The 17715-nt window shown below is 51.0% G+C and overlaps 1 protein-coding gene across 1 annotated transcript in view; it reads right to left on the minus strand.

Moving 5' to 3' along the window:
* Nucleotides 1–17715, minus strand: part of MYH14 (myosin, heavy chain 14, non-muscle) — a 145176-nt gene that overhangs the window by 94983 nt on the left and 32478 nt on the right. Inside the window, exons 3-10 of the mRNA XM_011966061.1 lie at nucleotides 11816–11972; nucleotides 6695–6722; nucleotides 6444–6546; nucleotides 5620–5643; nucleotides 4122–4214; nucleotides 3502–3565; nucleotides 1033–1171; nucleotides 279–556 (exon numbers count right to left, since the gene is read on the minus strand). Coding sequence (XP_011821451.1) covers nucleotides 279–556; nucleotides 1033–1171; nucleotides 3502–3565; nucleotides 4122–4214; nucleotides 5620–5643; nucleotides 6444–6546; nucleotides 6695–6722; nucleotides 11816–11972 — 886 coding nt within the window. The remainder of the gene's footprint in view (nucleotides 1–278; nucleotides 557–1032; nucleotides 1172–3501; nucleotides 3566–4121; nucleotides 4215–5619; nucleotides 5644–6443; nucleotides 6547–6694; nucleotides 6723–11815; nucleotides 11973–17715) is intronic.

Raw genomic sequence — 17715 nt, forward strand, 5'->3', positions numbered from 1 at the left:
TTAGCCAGGATGGTCTCGATCTCCTGACCTCGTGATCCGCCCGCCTCAGCCTCCCAAAGTGCTGGGATTACAGGTGTGAGCCACCGCGCCTGGCCTTTTTTAAAATTTTTTTAGAGACAGGGTCTTACTCTGTTGCCCAGGCTGGAGTGCAGTGATGCAATCACTACAGCCTCAACTACAGCTCACTACAGCCTCAAACTCCTGGGCTCAAGCAATCCTCCTGCCTCGCCCTCCCAAAGTACTGGGATTGCAGGCATGAGCCCCTGCCTAGCCTATACCACTCCTCTTTGCTCCCTCCGCAGGGACTTTCGAGTCTCTAGAAGTGCCCAGAGCAGGCAGGGGCCACTGGTTGGCAGAAGCAGTAGGGCTGCAGGCCCAAGTCAGCACAAGCCATGTGATGGCAGGGGCCGGCGCCCAAGGACATGCGGTCTCAAAGGCCACAGTGAGTGGGAACCTGGATGAGGAGGGGCTTCGTGGCCGCAGGAGGCAGGAAGCGGCCTCAGCCACCAGGAGGAAGGAGCCAGGAGCAGAGGGAGCCGCAGGGCAGTGCCAGCCACTGCAAACAGGAGCCAAGGGTGCTTGGGCAGCCAGAGGGCAGGAGGAACAGGGAGCAGGGACAGGAGGGCTCCGGCAGGAGCCGTGGCCTAGGAGCCAGAGCAGAGGGGAGCACGAGGCAGCAGGAGCCGAGAAGCAACACAAACCAGCATCGTCAGGAACCAGGAGGAGCCTCAGCAAAGCCGGAGTCACCCGCCGGAGTGAGGAGAAGCCGCGCGAGAGAGAAGCCACGGAGCTTCGGAAGCGAGCGTGAGCAGGAGCCACCAGGCGGCGGGGGCTGCGTGGCCTTGACAGCGGGCGCGAGCCAGACCCGGGACAGAGCTGGAACCAGAGCGCAGCAGAACCCACCGTGCGACAGACGCCACTACGCAGGGAGAGCCGGGGCTGCGGAAGCCTCATGTGAAGTCGGTGTTTGACGGAGATTAGAGCCCCGCTCTCTTGCTTCCTCCCCAGAGGGGGTCCCCCGAGAGACCCCACCCTCTCCCTGGTGAGCAGGGTGAGACGGGGCGGTACTGACCTTTGAGCTGCTCTCCAGCGCCCCCCAGCAGCTGGTAGAAGATGTGGAAGCTGCACTCGTCCTTGGCCTGGCGGATGGCCCGCGACTTCTCCAGCAGGTCTGGTCATAGCGAGTCAAGGTGCTAGATAGAGGGGAAGGGACGGCCCCGACGCTGCCAGGCCACTACAGGAGCCTGCCCTGCCCACGCTGCCTCCTTCTCGCCTGTGGAGCAGTGGACTCGTTCACAGCCCAGGCTAGTGACTTTGCCACTAACTGGATGAGCAGCCGTGCTGATGTCACATAAGCACTTGTGCCTCAGTTTCCTCATCTACCTGTTCAAGGGGCTCAAAAATAACACCTTTATGAGACCTTCCTCTCTCTCTCTCTCTCTCTCTCTTTTTTAGAGACAGGGTCTTGCTCTGTCTCTAAAAAACTCATCAATCCTGTGGGTGCGGTGGCTCAAGCCTGTAATCCCAGCACTTTGGAAAGCTGAGGCAGGTGGATCACCTGAGGTCAGGAGTTCAAGACCAGCCTAGCCAACATGGTGAAACCCCATCTCTACTAAAAATACAAAAATTAGCCAGGTGTGATGACAGATGCCTGTAATCCCAGCTACTTGGGAGGCTGAGGCAGGAGAATCGCTTTAACCTGGGAGGAGGAGGTTGCAGTGAGCCAAGATCGCACCACTGCACTCCAGCCTGGGCAACAGAGTGAGACTCCGTCTCGAAAACAAAACAAAACAAAACAACCCCTCATCGATCCTGGATGAGTTGCTGTGAGGATAAATGACTTACTGTGCATGAAGCACTCTGAACAATGCCTGGTTCAAAGTTACCCGCGGGTGAGAATGTCTCCTGCCATTAGTACTCTCCCAGCCTCAGCTTTCCCATGCAGATACCTCAGCTCCCATCTTCAACTAGACTGTCTCTGCATACTCTCCCTCCTAAGAAAGTCACGTGTCAAACTTACATATTAAAAGGTGGCAAGACTCTTGTTTTTTGTTTTTTAGACAGGGTCTGGCTCTGTTGCCCTGGCTGGAGTGCAGCAGCACAAGGCACTGCTCACTATAACCTCCGCCTCCCCAGCTCAAGCGATACTCCCACCTCAGCCTCTTGAGTAGCTGGGACTACAGGTGTACACAACCATACCTGGCTAATTTTTAAATTTTCTTTATTTTAGTAGAGATGAGGTCTCACTGTGATGCCCAGACTGGCTTCAAATTCCTGAGCTCAAGCGATCCTCCAGCCTTAGCCTCCCAAAGTGCTGGGATTATAGGCATGAGCCACTGCACCCAGCCAAGACATCTTAGAGTAAAACAAAACACCAGACACTTTGCTTAACCCTTCAAACTCCTAGCCTCAAATGACCTACCTGCCTTGGCCACCCAAAGTACTGGGATTACAAGCTTGAGCCACCGTGTCTGGTCACTAATTTAATCACTAATTGCTAATAACAATAGCTTGTTCTTGAGTGCCTGCTATGTAGCAGGTGCTGTGGCCAAGCATTTAACTCCAAAATCCTCCAAGCCCCTCTAGGGTAGGTTCTATGTTCCTTCTCCTTCTACAGAGGGAGAAACTGAGGCAGGGAAAGGCCAAATCACGTACCCAAGTCCCCAGCGTCTCAAAGTGGCAGAACTGGGATTTGAACCTAGGTTGGTACGATTTCTTGGCCCATCCTCTTAATTTCTGCACTCCCAGAGTGCCTGTGTTTTATCGTTTAATTTCCTTTAAACACCCATATGCCGTCTGAACAGAAAAGGGTGAACACAGCCGGCCTGAGATGCTCCCCTGGAAAGGCCTGCTGGCCAGGTGGGCCCCTGGCTAACGTCTGGGGACCTGGATTTCAGGAGGGTTCCAGCATCCTCTAACAGGATGAGAGGGGTTCGCTGGGCCTAAAGGGTTTGTGCAAACACCCTGGTTTACACTGATCACCTGCTTTCCTCCTGGGAATGTGGAATTTAGGTTCATACTAAGGGCGGGGGATGGGGGTACAGCAGGGATGTGACACTGAGTCTCTCTGCGCTTCTCTGGGACAGCATTTCATAAGTGTTGCCCCACCTGGTGTCCTGTGTGCCTCTGCTGGAGAGGGTTCTAGGAGCCTGTGCCTGGTCCCCGGGGGACATGACCCCACGTGCCTTTTCCCTTTGCTTACACTGCTCTATGTCATTTCACTGTCATGGGTCACCATGAGTGCCACTGCAGGCTGAGTGCTGGGACTCCCCTTATGGCTGAACTGGGTGGACACCAACCCACCACCCCATAGCAAGGCTGTACTGGCCTCATACACACCAGAAGTCCCACCCTCCCCTCCCCATGCAGATGCCGCCTGAGCACCCGGTCCCATCTGAGTAGCAGGGAGGGGGTCCCTGCGGTGGGAGGTGCTTCCCATACTCAGTGCTGTCTGAAAGGCTGCCCCCTCGGCTGCCACCCCCATGGGCTGTGACAGGATACAGGTCTCAATGTTGGCGCCCACGATGTACCCGGCAACGTCGAAGTTGATGCGAATGAATTTGCCCTGGGAGAGACCAAGGTGGGTGGGCTTCAGCGGAGGGTCCCCTTCCCCGCTCAGACCTGAAGAACAGCCCAAACCCCACACCCACTGCTCCCAGAGCTGGGGCTGCCTCCGCACTTCCTTGCTGCCTCTACCTGAACCCCATCCTATGGTGAGTCCCCAGCGAGGGACTTCGTGGGAATTCAAGGTCTTGGCTCCTTGGACTTCCTTCCCCAACCCCCGGTCCCCAGCTGCTCCTCCCTTGGAATCAGGCACCCAGCCTCCAGCCCCTCCTCCCTCAGACCCAGGAGTCCAGGCCCCCAGCCCCTCCTCCCTCAGACCCAGGAGTCCAGACCCCCAGCCCCTCCTCTCTTAGACCCAAGGGTCCAGGCCCCCAGCCCCTCCTCCCTCAGACTTAAGAGTCCAGGACCCCAGCCCCTCCTCCCTCAGACTTAAGAGTCCAGGACCCCAGCCCCTCCTCCCTCAACAGATCCCCATGTCTTTCCCCCTGAAGTCCACTCCCAGGTTCCCAGTTCCTGTATCCCTGACACAGCCAGCACTGCCCACCCCTGGCACTCACGAATCGGGAGGAGTTGTCATTCTTCACCGTCTTGGCGTTGCCGAAGGCCTCTAGGATGGGGTTGGCCTGAAGCAGCTGCCGCTCTAGCTCACCCTGCCAGGCACAGGAGATGATGCATGAGATCAGTGAGAATGGGGCAGGAGGCCAGGCCAGCCCAGCTCAGGCTGTGTCGCCAGTTGGTTGAGTATCTGTGTGTGGGGGACCTTTGTGTGTCTGGGTGTGTGCCCACTTCCCGTATCCGGGTCTTGCCCATCTGTCTATTGTGAGGGGAAGAGGGAAGCATCTCCAAGACATATTGTTAAGTGGAAACCAAATCAAACCAAGCCAAACAACAAAACAAGTTGCAGAACAATGTCTACAATGTTATCCCATTCATAAAATATGAATTAAGGAAGAAACACCACAAAACAAGACTCTTAAATCTACAGATATATACATGTTTGTAAACATATGGAGAAAGGTCTGCAAGGATGCACACCAAACTGTCAACAGTATAAGGCACTCCAGGAAACGGGACTGAGGGGAGGAAACAGGAATTTCATTTCATTTGATTTGTTGTTGTTACAATGAATATGTACTCATGTGTTGCTTGTAGAAATTCTGGAGTGCAGTGGCATGGTCATAACTCATGGCAGCCTCAAATTCCCGGGCTTAAGGAATCTTCTCACCTCAGCCTCCTGAGTAGCTGGGACTACAGGCAAGTGCCACCATGCCCAATTAATTTTTAAAAGTTTTAGTAAAGATGGGGTCTCACTCTGTTGTCTAGCCTGGTCTTGAACTCCTGGCCTCAAGCAATCTTCCCACTTCAGCCTTCCAAAGTGTTGGGATTATAGACCTGAGCCACCAAACCCAGCCTAGAATTTTTAACTAAGGCAAAAATCTGTATCACCTATATAAAGTGCTTCAAGCAGTCTGGCACATAATAGGCCTTCAAAAAATAGTGGGTTCCTAGCCCTGCCAGGCTACTCCTTGGCAGGAACCCTACTCCAAACTTCCCTCCAACCCCCTTGGTGTCAGAGCCTGGCACACAGTAGGTGCTTCGTAAATGGCAGCCTATGTGTGTTTTCTCAGTCCACGTCTTGCTTGTGTTAAGATGACATGATCTAGCTAGGTGGATGCTTTGTCAAATGAAAAAAGATACACAAAGTGAAGGGCACACAACTTGGCACACCGAAGAACACGAGGCATGCGTGTATTTCCCTTGCTACACTGTCTACTCTCTGGTTGTGTGCACGCAGCGTCTGTGGGACCCGGCTGGACATGTTTAGTAGATCAGTAATAAGTGGTAGTTTCGTTCTCTGGATTGTTTCATGTTGGTGTCTGTGGCCCGTCTGCACACACACAGCAGGGCCTCCATGAACAGCACTGGGGGGGCAGGGGGATCCCTGGCAGGTAGGACCACTGCTGCCTTGGGCCCTGTCTACCAAGAAGATCATGCACTGGGTGGCTGGGAAGGCATTAGGGGCAGCAAGACTGGAGGTGATCCCCTGCTACTCACATAAGACACGGTGCTGACGGAGGCCTGAGGAAGTCACGGGACACGAGACACGGACCAGGACACAGCACATGGAACGTGGACAGACACACAGGTGAACCGGTGATCTCGGGTGGTGGCGTGGGGGGTGGGGTAAGGGGAACGGGGGAAACCGGGTGTGTGGAGTAGGGCGGCCTGGGGACCACACGCCTGGGTTTGAATCCCACTCTACCTCCTTTATTTAAAAAAAATTTTGTAGAGATGGGGGTCTCACTGTATTACCCAGGCTGGTCTCGAATTCCAGGGCTCAAGTGATCCTCCTGCCTCGGCCTCCCAAAGTGCTGGGATTACAGGCATGAGCCACTGTGCCCGGTCCCCACTCCACCTCTTCCTGGGTGCGGGACCAACAACTGACTCACCCCTCCCATGCTTGGGCTCTTCATCTTCAGCGCAGAAAAACAGCACCCACCCCACCCAAGGGGTAAGGCAGTGGGAGAATAGGGCTTGGAACAGTGGGGGGCACCTTGTAACATTCACTTAGACAACAAACCCAGCCATCATGATCACCTAAAATCAGGCTTGACACAGTAGGTGCTCAGAAAATAAAGCACCTACTAAGTACTAGGAGCCATTCCGAGAGTCAATGAGACCAAGACTGACCCTCACACCTCTGTGTCCCCTGACTCTGCTTCCAGCCCCACCCCAGGCACACAGTAGGTGCTCAGGTGGCACAGGCATCCAGGAGAAGGTCCTCCATGAGGGGAAGAGGCAATCGTGAGGAAAGCCCAAGATGGAAGGGGCGATGCTGTGGCAGGGCCCAGGGGGTGTCCCAAGGCTGGGGTGCTTACGGGGACACCCGGCTCCTTCCTGCCCTTCGGCGATGATGCCACATGGGCGAGGTACTGGATGACCTTCTTGGTGTTTTCCGTCTTCCCAGCTCCAGACTCTCCACTGTGGGGATGACAAGGGGAAGCAAAGGGGTTGGCGATGACCTACCTGCCTAGGGCAAGCTCCCCACCTGCCCTGGCCATTTCAAACACAGCCATGCCCCACCCAGACCCCTCCCTCCTCCTCCAGGAAGTCCTTCCAGATTACTCACGTGCAGAGAATGGACTGGTCCTCACGATCTGTAGGGGACAGAGTGGGGGGATATGTCATTTGAGAGAGTCTCCAGCAGGGCTCTCTGGTCCCTTACACTCACTGCTGCCTTTTTAAAATTATTCCCAAGGAGTGAGGAAAAGCTTGGGTCTTGATGTGTAACACTCCTGGATTCTAATTCCCCATCCAGCTCAGCCCCTTGCTTGCTGTGTGACCCTGGGAAAGCAGCTGCCCCTCTCTGACCTTTGGTTTCCCCACCTGTACAATGGAGACAGCCTCCCTCAACTGAACAGAATAGGATTCACTCAGCAACCTCAACATGAGACCCTACTGTGTGCCACCTCATGCTGGGCGTGTGAGATTCAAAGACAGGAGCGAGGTCCTGTGATACAAGGTGTCTACCCCAGCGCCCGCCCGGGGCCTAACACAGCCATTCCACAACCGCATGCTGACCACCTACTGAGCGCCAGGCATGGAGGGGCCTGGGGAGCTGGCAGGGTGTGTGCCCCTACAGAGCTTTCACTTAAGATGCAGGGGACAAAAACCTACAATCAAATAGCGATTAGCACTGGGAAGAAAACTAAATCAGGAATAGAATAAAGCAGTGGTTCTTAAACGGCGGCAATGATGTCCTCTATTCCCACCAGAAGACACCTAGCAATGTCTGGGAGGCATTTTTGGTTATTACCCTGAGAGAGGGGAGTTCCATGGGCACTGAGTGGGTAGAGGCCAGGGGTGCTGCTAAACACCTGCAATGCCCAGGACAGCCTCCGACGACGAAGACTCATCCAGCCCCAAATGTCGATAGACCCAGGATTCCAAAACCCTGGTGTTAGGTAATTAGAATCGACTTGGGGGAAGGAGCAGGGAAGGCTTCTCAGAGGAGGTGGCATTTCAGGTAGAGGGCACAGCCAGGGGAAAGGCTCTGAGTCAGGGATGTTTGAGAGACAGAAAGGCCAGTGAGGTTGGGGGATGGGGCAGAGATGGCAACTGGTGTGATGGGTTTTAAAGCCGTGATTAGGCTAGACACAGTGGCTCACGCCCGTAATCCCAGCACTTTGGGAGGCCAAGGCCAGCAGATCACCTGAGGTCAGGAGTTCAAGACCAGCCTGGCCAACATGGTGAAACCCCGTCTCTACTAAAAATACAAAAATTAGCCAGGCGTGGTGGTGCTGCCTGTAACCCCAGCTACTCGGGAGGCTGAGGCAGAAGAATCGCTTGAATCTGGGAGGCGGAGGTTGCAGTGAGCCAAGATTGTGCCATTGCACTCCAGCTGGGCGACAAGAGTGAGACTCCATCTCTAAATAAATAAATAAATAAAGCTATGATCAAAGAGTCTGAATGTTTTTTTAAGCAGGACAGACATCCTCTGGGTGTCTTCAAACCAGGGAGTAAGCTGCATCCAGTAGGACCTCAGACTTGGCAGCCTGGTGTAGGGGACAATATGCACACAGATTCACCACCCAGCTGTCTCTCTGACTTGCTGCGTGTCCTTGTGCCAGTCTCTGAATTGCTTTGTGCCTGTTTTCCCATCTGAAAAATGGGGCTCAAAACAGCTGCCATCTCACAGGGCTGTAGTCAGAATTCAGAATGTTCAAAATGCACCCAGCACAGTGCACAGCACAGGAGGAAATATAACACGGTGTGACATACAGGGAGGCGGTGGTCGGGGGCCCTGGGTTTGAATCCCACCTCAGCATACATCCACCAGTGTGACCATGGGCAGTGACTGCTTTGCTCTGTGCCTCAGTTTCCCCATCCAGAAATCAGGGACAAGGAGATAACCTATTTCATAGATTTGCTATGAGGTTAAATGAATTCATCTGGCAGAAACTGATAGACCTGCCAGGAGAAATAGATGAATCCACTATTCTACCTGGAGACTTCAATATTCCCATTTCATACTCTCATTTAATATGCATATTAAATAAGCATATTAGGCTGGGCGCGGTGGCTCACGCCTGTAATCCCAGCACTTTGGGAGGCTGAGGTAGGCGGATCACCTGAGGTCAGGAGTTCAAGACCAGCCCGGCCAACATGGTGAAACCCTGTCTCTACTAAAAATACAAAAATTAGCTGGGCATGGTGGCATGTGCCTGTAGTCCCAGCCACTCGGGAGGCTGAGGCAGGAGAATGGCTTGAACCCGGGAGGTGGAGGTTGCAGTGAGCTAAGGTCATGCCACTGCACTCCAGCCTGGGTGACAGAGTGACACTCTGTGAAAAAAAATAAATAAATAACAGCATAATATGTTTACAATATTACGCTATTTAATATACCATTTAAGTTAATATGTTATACTATTTAACACATTATTATACTTATTGAATATGCATATTAAATAGGTATAATTTATTATATCAACATTACACGTATATAATAAAATAAATATAAAGTATAATAAATATAAAGTATAATAAAATAAAAATGAAGTATAATAAAACAAAATAAAGTATAATAAAATAATACACTTATTGAATATGCATACTAAATAAGCATAATATTTTCACAATATTACACTATTTAAATATATACATTTAATTGTTTGTGTTTAATATGCATATTCAATAAGTATAACATATTCATATTCAGGCCCTGAGGTAGGACTGAATTAGGGACGTTTGACAGGAAGGTGGGTGAGGCTGGGGTGCGGGACAGAAATGGTGAGTGGCACAGACGGGTTTTGAAGTCATGACTGAAGGGTCTGAATGTTGTGTACTATTACATGGGGTTTTTCCTTTTGTAACAAAAACTTTTTTTTTTTTTTTGAAACGGAGTCTCGTTCTGTTGCCCAGGCTGGAGTGCAGTGGTGCCATCTCCGCTCACTGCAAGCTCCGCCTCCTGGGTTCATGCCATTCTCCTGCCTCAGCCTCCCGAGTAGCTGGGACTACAGGCACCCGCCACCACGCTTGGCTAATTTTTTTTGTATTTTTAGTAGAGATGGGGTTTCACCACGTTAGCCAGGATGGTCTCAATCTCCTGACCTCGTGATCTGCCCACCTCGGCCTCCCAAAGTGCTGGGATTACAGGCGTGAGCCACCGCTCCAGCCTATTATATGTTATATGATGTAAATAGATATAATATTTAAATGTTTAATAGATATAAACAAATAAATACTAAATATTTATTAAAATAGATGAAATATACCAAATATATAATAAGGGCATTATATATATAATAGATGTTAATCACGTAATTTTGCTAAGACTGATCTATGTTGTCATGGTGTGAATGGTGGCCCCTTGGATGGATACCCTTGTTCAGTGTACAACCTGCCCAGCTGTACACAACTGCCTTGTGCTGCCATCTGTCTAAGGGGCTACATTTACCCCATGACAATGGAGATCAGATCTACAATTCAACAATAAGTGTTGAATGAACGAATGAAACTCTGGGAATTACTGTCTCAAGGGAAATGTTCATAGAAGCCCCACACCCAACAAATATTGTTCAGAGAAAGAGTGAACAGAGATCTTTAAAGAATCTCCATACTGTTTTCAACAGTGGTTGTACTAGTTTACATTCCACCAGCAGTGTAAAAGTGTTCCCGTTTCACCATATCCACACTAACAGCTGTTATTTTTTTATTTTTTAAAGATGAAAAACAGTATGGAGATTACTTAAGGAGCCAAAATTAGATCTATCATTTGATCCAGCAACCCCACCCTGGGTATGCACCCAGAGGAAAAGAAGCTATTATATGAAAAAGATACTTGCATACACATGTTTATAGCAGCACAATTCACAATTGCAAAAATATGGAATCAGCCTGAATGTCCATCAACCAACGAGTGGATAAAGAAATTGTGAGATGTGTGTGTATATATATACACGTATATATACACACAGACACACATATATATGAGTATTCCATGGTGTCTATACACACACACATATATATCCCATGGTGTGTGTGTGTATCTATATCTATATCTGTATCTATAGTATATATAAAGGGAGAGTATATATCCCACGGTGTGTGTATATATATATTTGTTATATACACCATGGGATATATATACATACATACACCATGGAATACTACTCAGCCATAAAAAGGAATGAAACAATGGCATTCACAGCAACCTGGATGAAATTGGCGACCATTATTCTAAGTGAGGTAACTCGGGAATGGAGAATCAAACATTGTATGTTCTCATTTATAAGTGGGAGCTAAGCTCTGAGGATGCAAAGACATAAGAATGACACAATGGACTTTGGGGACTCAGGATGAAGGGTGGTGGCGGGGTGGTGAGGGATAGAAGATTACACATTGGGTGCAGTCTACACTGCTCTGATGGCAAGTGCACCGAAATCTCAGAAATCGCCACTAAAGAACTTTAACATGCAACCAAACACCGCCTGTTTCCCAAAAACTATTGAAATAAAAAATAAATAATTTTTTTTTTTGAGGCAAAGACTTACTGTGTCATCCAGGCTGGAGTGCAGTGGCGCGATCTTGTCTCACTGCAAGCTCCACCTCCTGGGTTCATGACATTCTCCTGCCTCAGCCTCCCGAGTAGCTGGGACTACAGGCGCCCACCACCACACCCAGCTAATTTTTTTTGTATTTTTAGTAGAGATGGGACTTCACCTTGTTAGCCAGGATGGTCTTGATCTCCCGACCTCATGATCCGCCCACCTCGGCTCCCAAAGTGCTGGGATTATAGGCGTAAGCCACCGCGCCTGGCCAAAAATTAACTAATTTATTTAAAAATAAGAAAAGAGGCCAGGCGTGGTGGTGCACGCCTGTAGTCCCAGGTACTTGGGAGGCTAAGGCACGAGAATCGCTTGAGCCCAGGAGGCAGAGGTTGTAGTGAGCCAAGATCGTGCCACTGCACTCCAGCCTGGGTGACAAAGCAAGACTCTGTCTCAAAATAATAATAATAATAATAATAAATAATAATAAAGAGACAGTGAACATAGAGATAGGTAAAAAGACTCTGGGACCTGGCACCTCACCCACTCAGGCCTCTACTTGTGTTCCCTCCAGCCCCATAAGAAGCCCCACAGAGTCAAGTCCCCAAGCTGTCATTTGACCTGGACTCTGGCTTCCGGCAGCCCCAGGTCAGGCCCCCGTTGAAGAGCTGCCTCGCTGGCCTGCAGCCCCACCCAGCACTCACCCTGCAGCATGCTCCGATAGGCCCCCTCGGTCACTGCGTACACATGAGGTGGCACCTCGTGGCGCTTCTTGCCCCGGTACATCTCCACAATGGCTTCTGTGTAGATGGGAAGCTGCTTGTACGGGTTGATGACCACACAGAAAAGGCCGGAGTATGTCTGCAGTGGGTGAGAGGGGAGAGGGTCTCAGATCCCTGCCCACAGCCTGGAAGGCATCATGGGGCCACTGAACAGGTCGTGCATTGCACAAGGGCATCTGCACATGGTATGTTTACACCATAACAATATAGACTCGAATGTTTTTTATGAGCATTTTCAGGCTGATGGTAGCAAAGAATCTTTCCAAATTGCACAAAGGCACTGTCTGGGTGAGGATTTACCCTGAGAGAACAAGGCCTTTGCAGCCAGCCAGGCTTGGGTCACAGCCTGTGGTTGCCTGGACTCACCCACAGGAAATGACCGTGTGCGAGGTGACCGGTTGAGGCACTCTTTGTAGCAGCAAAACACTGGAAATCACCTGAATGCACCTTCATATGATGGAATTCCCAGAAGGCTCTTGTGTATAGACATGGGACTATCTTCAAACCAATATCGAGTAAAAGGAGGTGAGTTGAGAACTGTGTGAGGAGCTACAATTTGCATTAGAAAGGTTGGAAGAGGAATCTTTTTTTTTTTTTTTAAGACGGAGTCTCGCTCTGTCGCCCGGGCTGGAGTGCAGTGGCGCGATCTCGGCTCACCGCAAGCTCTGCCTCCTGGGTTCACACCATTCTCCTGCCTCAGCCTCCCAAGTAGCTGGGACTACAGGCACCTGCCACCACGCCCGGCTAATTTTGTGTATTTTTTAGTAGAGACGGGGTTTCATTGTGTTAGCCAAGATGGTCTCGAGCTCCTGACCTCATGATCCATCTGCCTCGGCTTTGCAAAGTGCTGGGATTACAGGCGTGAGCCACCGCGCCCGGTAGGAATCTTTTTATATATTCACTTGAATATGTATGGAATATCTCTGGAAGGGTGCTTGTGGTATCTGCAATAACCGAAATGCAACAGGAACATACCTGCAGTTTCTAGTGATAATAGACACATAACAGTTCTGCTGAAATGACCGTGCCTAGTCTTTTTCTTTTTTTTCTCTTTGAGACAGGGTCTTACTCTGTTACCCAGGCTGGAGTGCAGTGGTACAATCATGGCTCACTGCAGCCTCCACCTCCTAGACTCAAGCAATCCTCCCACCTCAGCCTCAAGAGTAGCTGGGATCACAAGTGTGTGTCGATCCACTAGGTTGATTTTTCGTATTTTTAGTAGAGATGGGGTCTCACTACGTTGTCCAGGCTGCTCTTGAACTCCTGGGATCAACTAATTCTGCCACCACAGCCTCCCCACTTGCTGGGATTACAGGCTTGGGCTGCCGCACCCGGTGTATTTTTTTTATAGACACGGGGTCTCTCTATGTTGCCCAGGCTGGTCTCAAACTCCTGACCTCAAGTGATCTGCCCATCTCAGCCTCCCGAAGTGCTGGGATTAGAGGCGTGAGCCTCCACACCCAGCCTCAGGACTCTGTAACAGTTTAAGAACAAGTCCCGCTCACAGGGGTAATCATGTAGGCAACAGGGGTTCAACACTCACAGAAGCAGTTAGATATAACTAGAGAGCTAGTTAGCCACTTAGCTAAACCAGCCAGAGAGCTGACTAGCCAAGCTCTCTAAAGTTAGCTAGCTAAACTAGCCAGAGAATTAGCTGCTTAGTGGCTTAGCTAGTTAGCTACTCTGGACTTTGAAGCCATCTGGGATTCAAATTAAGATGTGTTTTCCAGCTGTATGTGACAAAGTAGGGTAACCTACTCTGCTAGCTACCCAGCTAGCTGCTTTCTAAGCTGGTTAGCAGCAGGACTATCTTTTTCTTTTGTTTTTTAGAAACAGGATCTCACTTTGTCACCCAGGCTGGAGTGTGGTGGCATGAACACAGCTCACTGCAGCCTCCACCTCTTGGGCTCAAACAATCCTCCTGCCTCAGCCTCCCTAGCAGATGGGAGCACAGGTAGGCACCACCACGCCTGGCCAATTTTGTCAATTTTTACTTTTCGTGGAGATCAGATCTCACTACGTTGCCCAGGCTGGTCTTGAACCGCTGGGCTCAAGCGATCCTCCCACCCAGGCATGCCTGGGGTTACAGGTGTGAGCCACTGTGCCCGGCCAGCAGGACTGTTTTAAGCTCCCAGGGAGCTTGGGCTTCTCAGGCAGAGTAGGGTGTGGCCACCATAGGCTGCCTGGTCCCAGGTGCCAACCTTCTAAGTGGGAGGGTGGGTGGCCTGGGTGGCCGGCCAGGAGCGGAACAACCGGTTTGCTGGGTGTCTGCCCTCCCCGCCTGAAAGGGCTGCTCCGGGAGCTCCCCAGCTCTCAGAGGGTGGGGCGGCCGGACCACATTCCCTGGGAGGGTATCTCATGGCTGCCGGCGCCCTGGCCCCCACTCCTGGCTGGCGGAGGAACCCACTCCCCACACCACCCTCCCACCCCAGCCCCTCCTGTCAGCCACACCTTGTTTCCAGGGCGACACCCTAGGAACGGAAACCTGAGCTGGTCAACAAGGCTGGGGGGGAAAGAACAGAGGCTGGTGCACCCCCACGGGGTCGAGACAGCTGGGGAAGTCCGCCTGGAAGGGTCAGGAATGGCTGCTCCAGCCCTTGGGGCTCTGAAGACAGACCTGCCCCCGCCCCCCCTCAGCCCGGTGACTTTCCCCATAGTCTCAGTTTCCTCCTTAGGAAACCAAGGGCGACACTCCCCACCCCATTACAAAGGCTGTAGGGATTAGGGGAGATCATGGATAAAAACCAGCCAGGCTGAGGCGGCGCCCATGCGTTCCACACCAAATATGGGTCTTGAGACTCTTACGTTACCCATCGTACCTGGGAGCCCTGGGCTCACTCAGACTTTTTTGGCGGGGGCGGGCAGGACAGAGTCTGGCTCTGTCACCTAGGCTGGAGTGCAGTGGCGCGATCCCGGCTCACTGCAGCCTCAAACTCCCAGGCTCATTGTTCAGACTTTGAAGCCATCTAGGGTTCAAAATCAGATGCAGCACTTTTGAGCTGTGTGTGACTTTGCATGAAGGCTGTGTCCTCTCTAAACCTCAGTTTCCAGCCCTGGAAAATGCGGCTTTTAACCCACCACCTAGAAGTGTTCTGAGAGTGAAATCACATCATGCATCTTCCATGTTTCTCAGAGCAGGGTGTTCTACAAAGGGGTTCTCTGCCTGCCCCAAGGGTCCCAGGAAAGGGACTGAGACTCTTAGCAACTCCAAGCCAAACAGCATATTAGTGGCAGAAACTGGGTTTCTGGAGCCCTGGACATCCTACTTTTCGCTGGGCAATACCACCTTCCCCACCATTGGTTGGTCAGTCAACAAACATGTACTAAGCGCAGGTCTTAAACAGGGCAGAGTTTGAATCACACCTCTAACATTTTTGGGCCAGGTGGCTCGAACCTCTCAGGGTCTCAGTGTCTTTAGCAAATGGGGACAGAAATAGTGCTTCCTGCATAAGGTGCCTGGGAGTCATCCACAAGTTCATGTGGCATACAGAGGGTTTAATGTGAACCCCAGCTGGGTGCAGCAGTGGCTCAAGCCTCTAAATCCAGCACTTTGAGAGGCCCAGGCAAGAGGATCACTTGAGTCCAGGAGTTTGAGACTAGCCTGGGTAACATTGTGAAACACGGTCTCTACAATAAATTAAAAAATCAGCCAGGCGTGGTGATATGTGCCTGTAGTCCCAGCTACTTAGGAGGCTGAGGCAGGAGGATCACTTGAGCCCAGGAGGTTGAGCTGCAGTGAGCTGTAAGCATGCCACTGCACTCCAGCCTGTGTGACAGAGCAAGGCTATGTCTAAAACAAACACACACACAAATAAAACAAAAAAACAGAACATGGACCTTGAAACACTGCAAGCTCAATATTTTAGCCACTATCAGCTTCTGTTGGGCCAATGGCTTCCCCTCTCCAAGCTGTGGGAAAAAGAGGGTGATAATCCCTACCTCACAACCTGACGTGGATGGGGAGGGGGTCAACAAGATCACATTGGAAAGAAACTTAGAACAGCACCCAGCAGAGAAAGCAGGTACTCACTAAGGGCTAATGATCTTTATTAAGGCCCAATTTGCTTCCCATCTGGAATTCTAGAATCTTCTCTCTCACATTCATTTCTTAGGCCCCCAAAATCTGGCTCCCTGGCCACCACCTTAGCTCAGGCCCTACCACTTTTTCTACTGAACTTTCTGAATAATCTTCCTAGTGCAATGGCTACGACCTGGGGTCTGCAGTTACAATGATCTGGGTTCAAATTCTAGCTTAGCTGGTTCCTAGTTATGGGGCTTATGTTCAAATCTTACCCCGCAATCTGAGGCTCAGTTTCCCCACCTGCAGAGTGGGGATGACAGCAGATACCTTACAAGGTTGCTGGGAGCACTCCGAGTATTTATTAAAAGGCAAAGAGTGGCCGAGTGCGGTGGCTCACCCCTGTAATCCCAGCAGTTTGAGAGGCCGAGTTGGGCAGATCACTTGAGCTCAGGGGTTTGAGACCAGCCTGGCGAACACAGTGAAACCCCATCTCTATTAAAAATACAAAAATTGGCCGGGCGCGGTGGCTCAAGCCTGTAATCCCAGCACTGTGGGAGGCCGAGGCGGGTGGATCACAAGGTCAGGAGATCGAGACCATCCTGGCTAACATGGTGAAACCCCGTCTCTACTAAAAATATAAAAAACTAGCCGGGCGTGGTGGCGGGCGCCTGTAGTCCCAGCTACTCGGCGGCTGAGGCAGGAGAATAGCGTGAACCCGGGAGGCAGAGCTTGCAGTGAGCCGAGATCACGCCACTGCACTCCAGCCTGGGCCACACAGCAAGACTCCGTCTCAAAAAAAAAAAAAAATACAAAAATTAGCTGGGCATGGTGGTGGACACCTGTAGTCCCAGCTACTCAGGAGGTTGAGGCAGGAGAGTTGCTTGAACCCAGGAGGCGAAGGCTGCAGTAAGCCAAGATCATGTTGCTCCACTGCAGCCTGGGCAACAGAGTGAGACCCTGTTTCAAAAAATATATATATATATAAATGAATAAAAGGCAACCAGTGGATCCATGTTTTGCATGTCATCCTGATCTCTGTGGCCTTGGGTGAGATGTGGGGGGCGTGGCTCAGGCAGAGGCCTCTTTTCCAGGACTAGTAAAGGCGTTTGAGGATTTGGAAAGGGCCGGTGCAGACTGGAGAAGACACCAACCCCATGCAGGGTCGGATAGCCCTCGATTCAAATTCCACACCTGCCACCACAAGCTGAGGGACCCTGAGCCAGCCACTGCTTATCTCAGAGCCTCGATCTCCAAGCAGGAGTGAGGCTTCATAAAAATATTCTCATCTTCCGCTTTGTGACCCTCAAAGGGGTGGATGTTGGAGCAAAGCTGTGAGACTCCACCAGTCTAAACTGGAGTTTGGAACACGACTCTGGAACCAGCTGCCTGGGTTCAAATCCTGGCGTGATTCCTTCATGGCTATGGGTCACTTAACATTCCTGAACGTCAGGTGATATCAGCAGTCCCTGGCCCAGAGAGAAGCTGATAACTCAAATGCCGCACTTAGAACAGTGCTTGGCACATCACAAGTGCTCGATGAAATATTTGCTAGCCTCCTCTTATTATTATTTTTCATTATGACTGTCCACATTCCTTGTCAGTCTCTCTAATCCTGTTTGCTCTTTTGTTAAATGAAATTAATAACCCCTTGGCTACCCATTAGTACCTCCTTGGAAGCTTATTAAAAATACCATTGCTGGCTGGGTGCGGTGGCTCAAGCCTGTAATCCCAGCACTTTGGGAGGCCGAGACGGGTGGATCACGAGGTCAGGAGATCGAGACCAACCTGGCTAACCCGGTGA

This window comes from Mandrillus leucophaeus, unplaced genomic scaffold (genome assembly GCF_000951045.1).
Source record: "Mandrillus leucophaeus isolate KB7577 unplaced genomic scaffold, Mleu.le_1.0 Scaffold74, whole genome shotgun sequence".
Taxonomy (NCBI): domain Eukaryota; kingdom Metazoa; phylum Chordata; class Mammalia; order Primates; family Cercopithecidae; genus Mandrillus; species Mandrillus leucophaeus.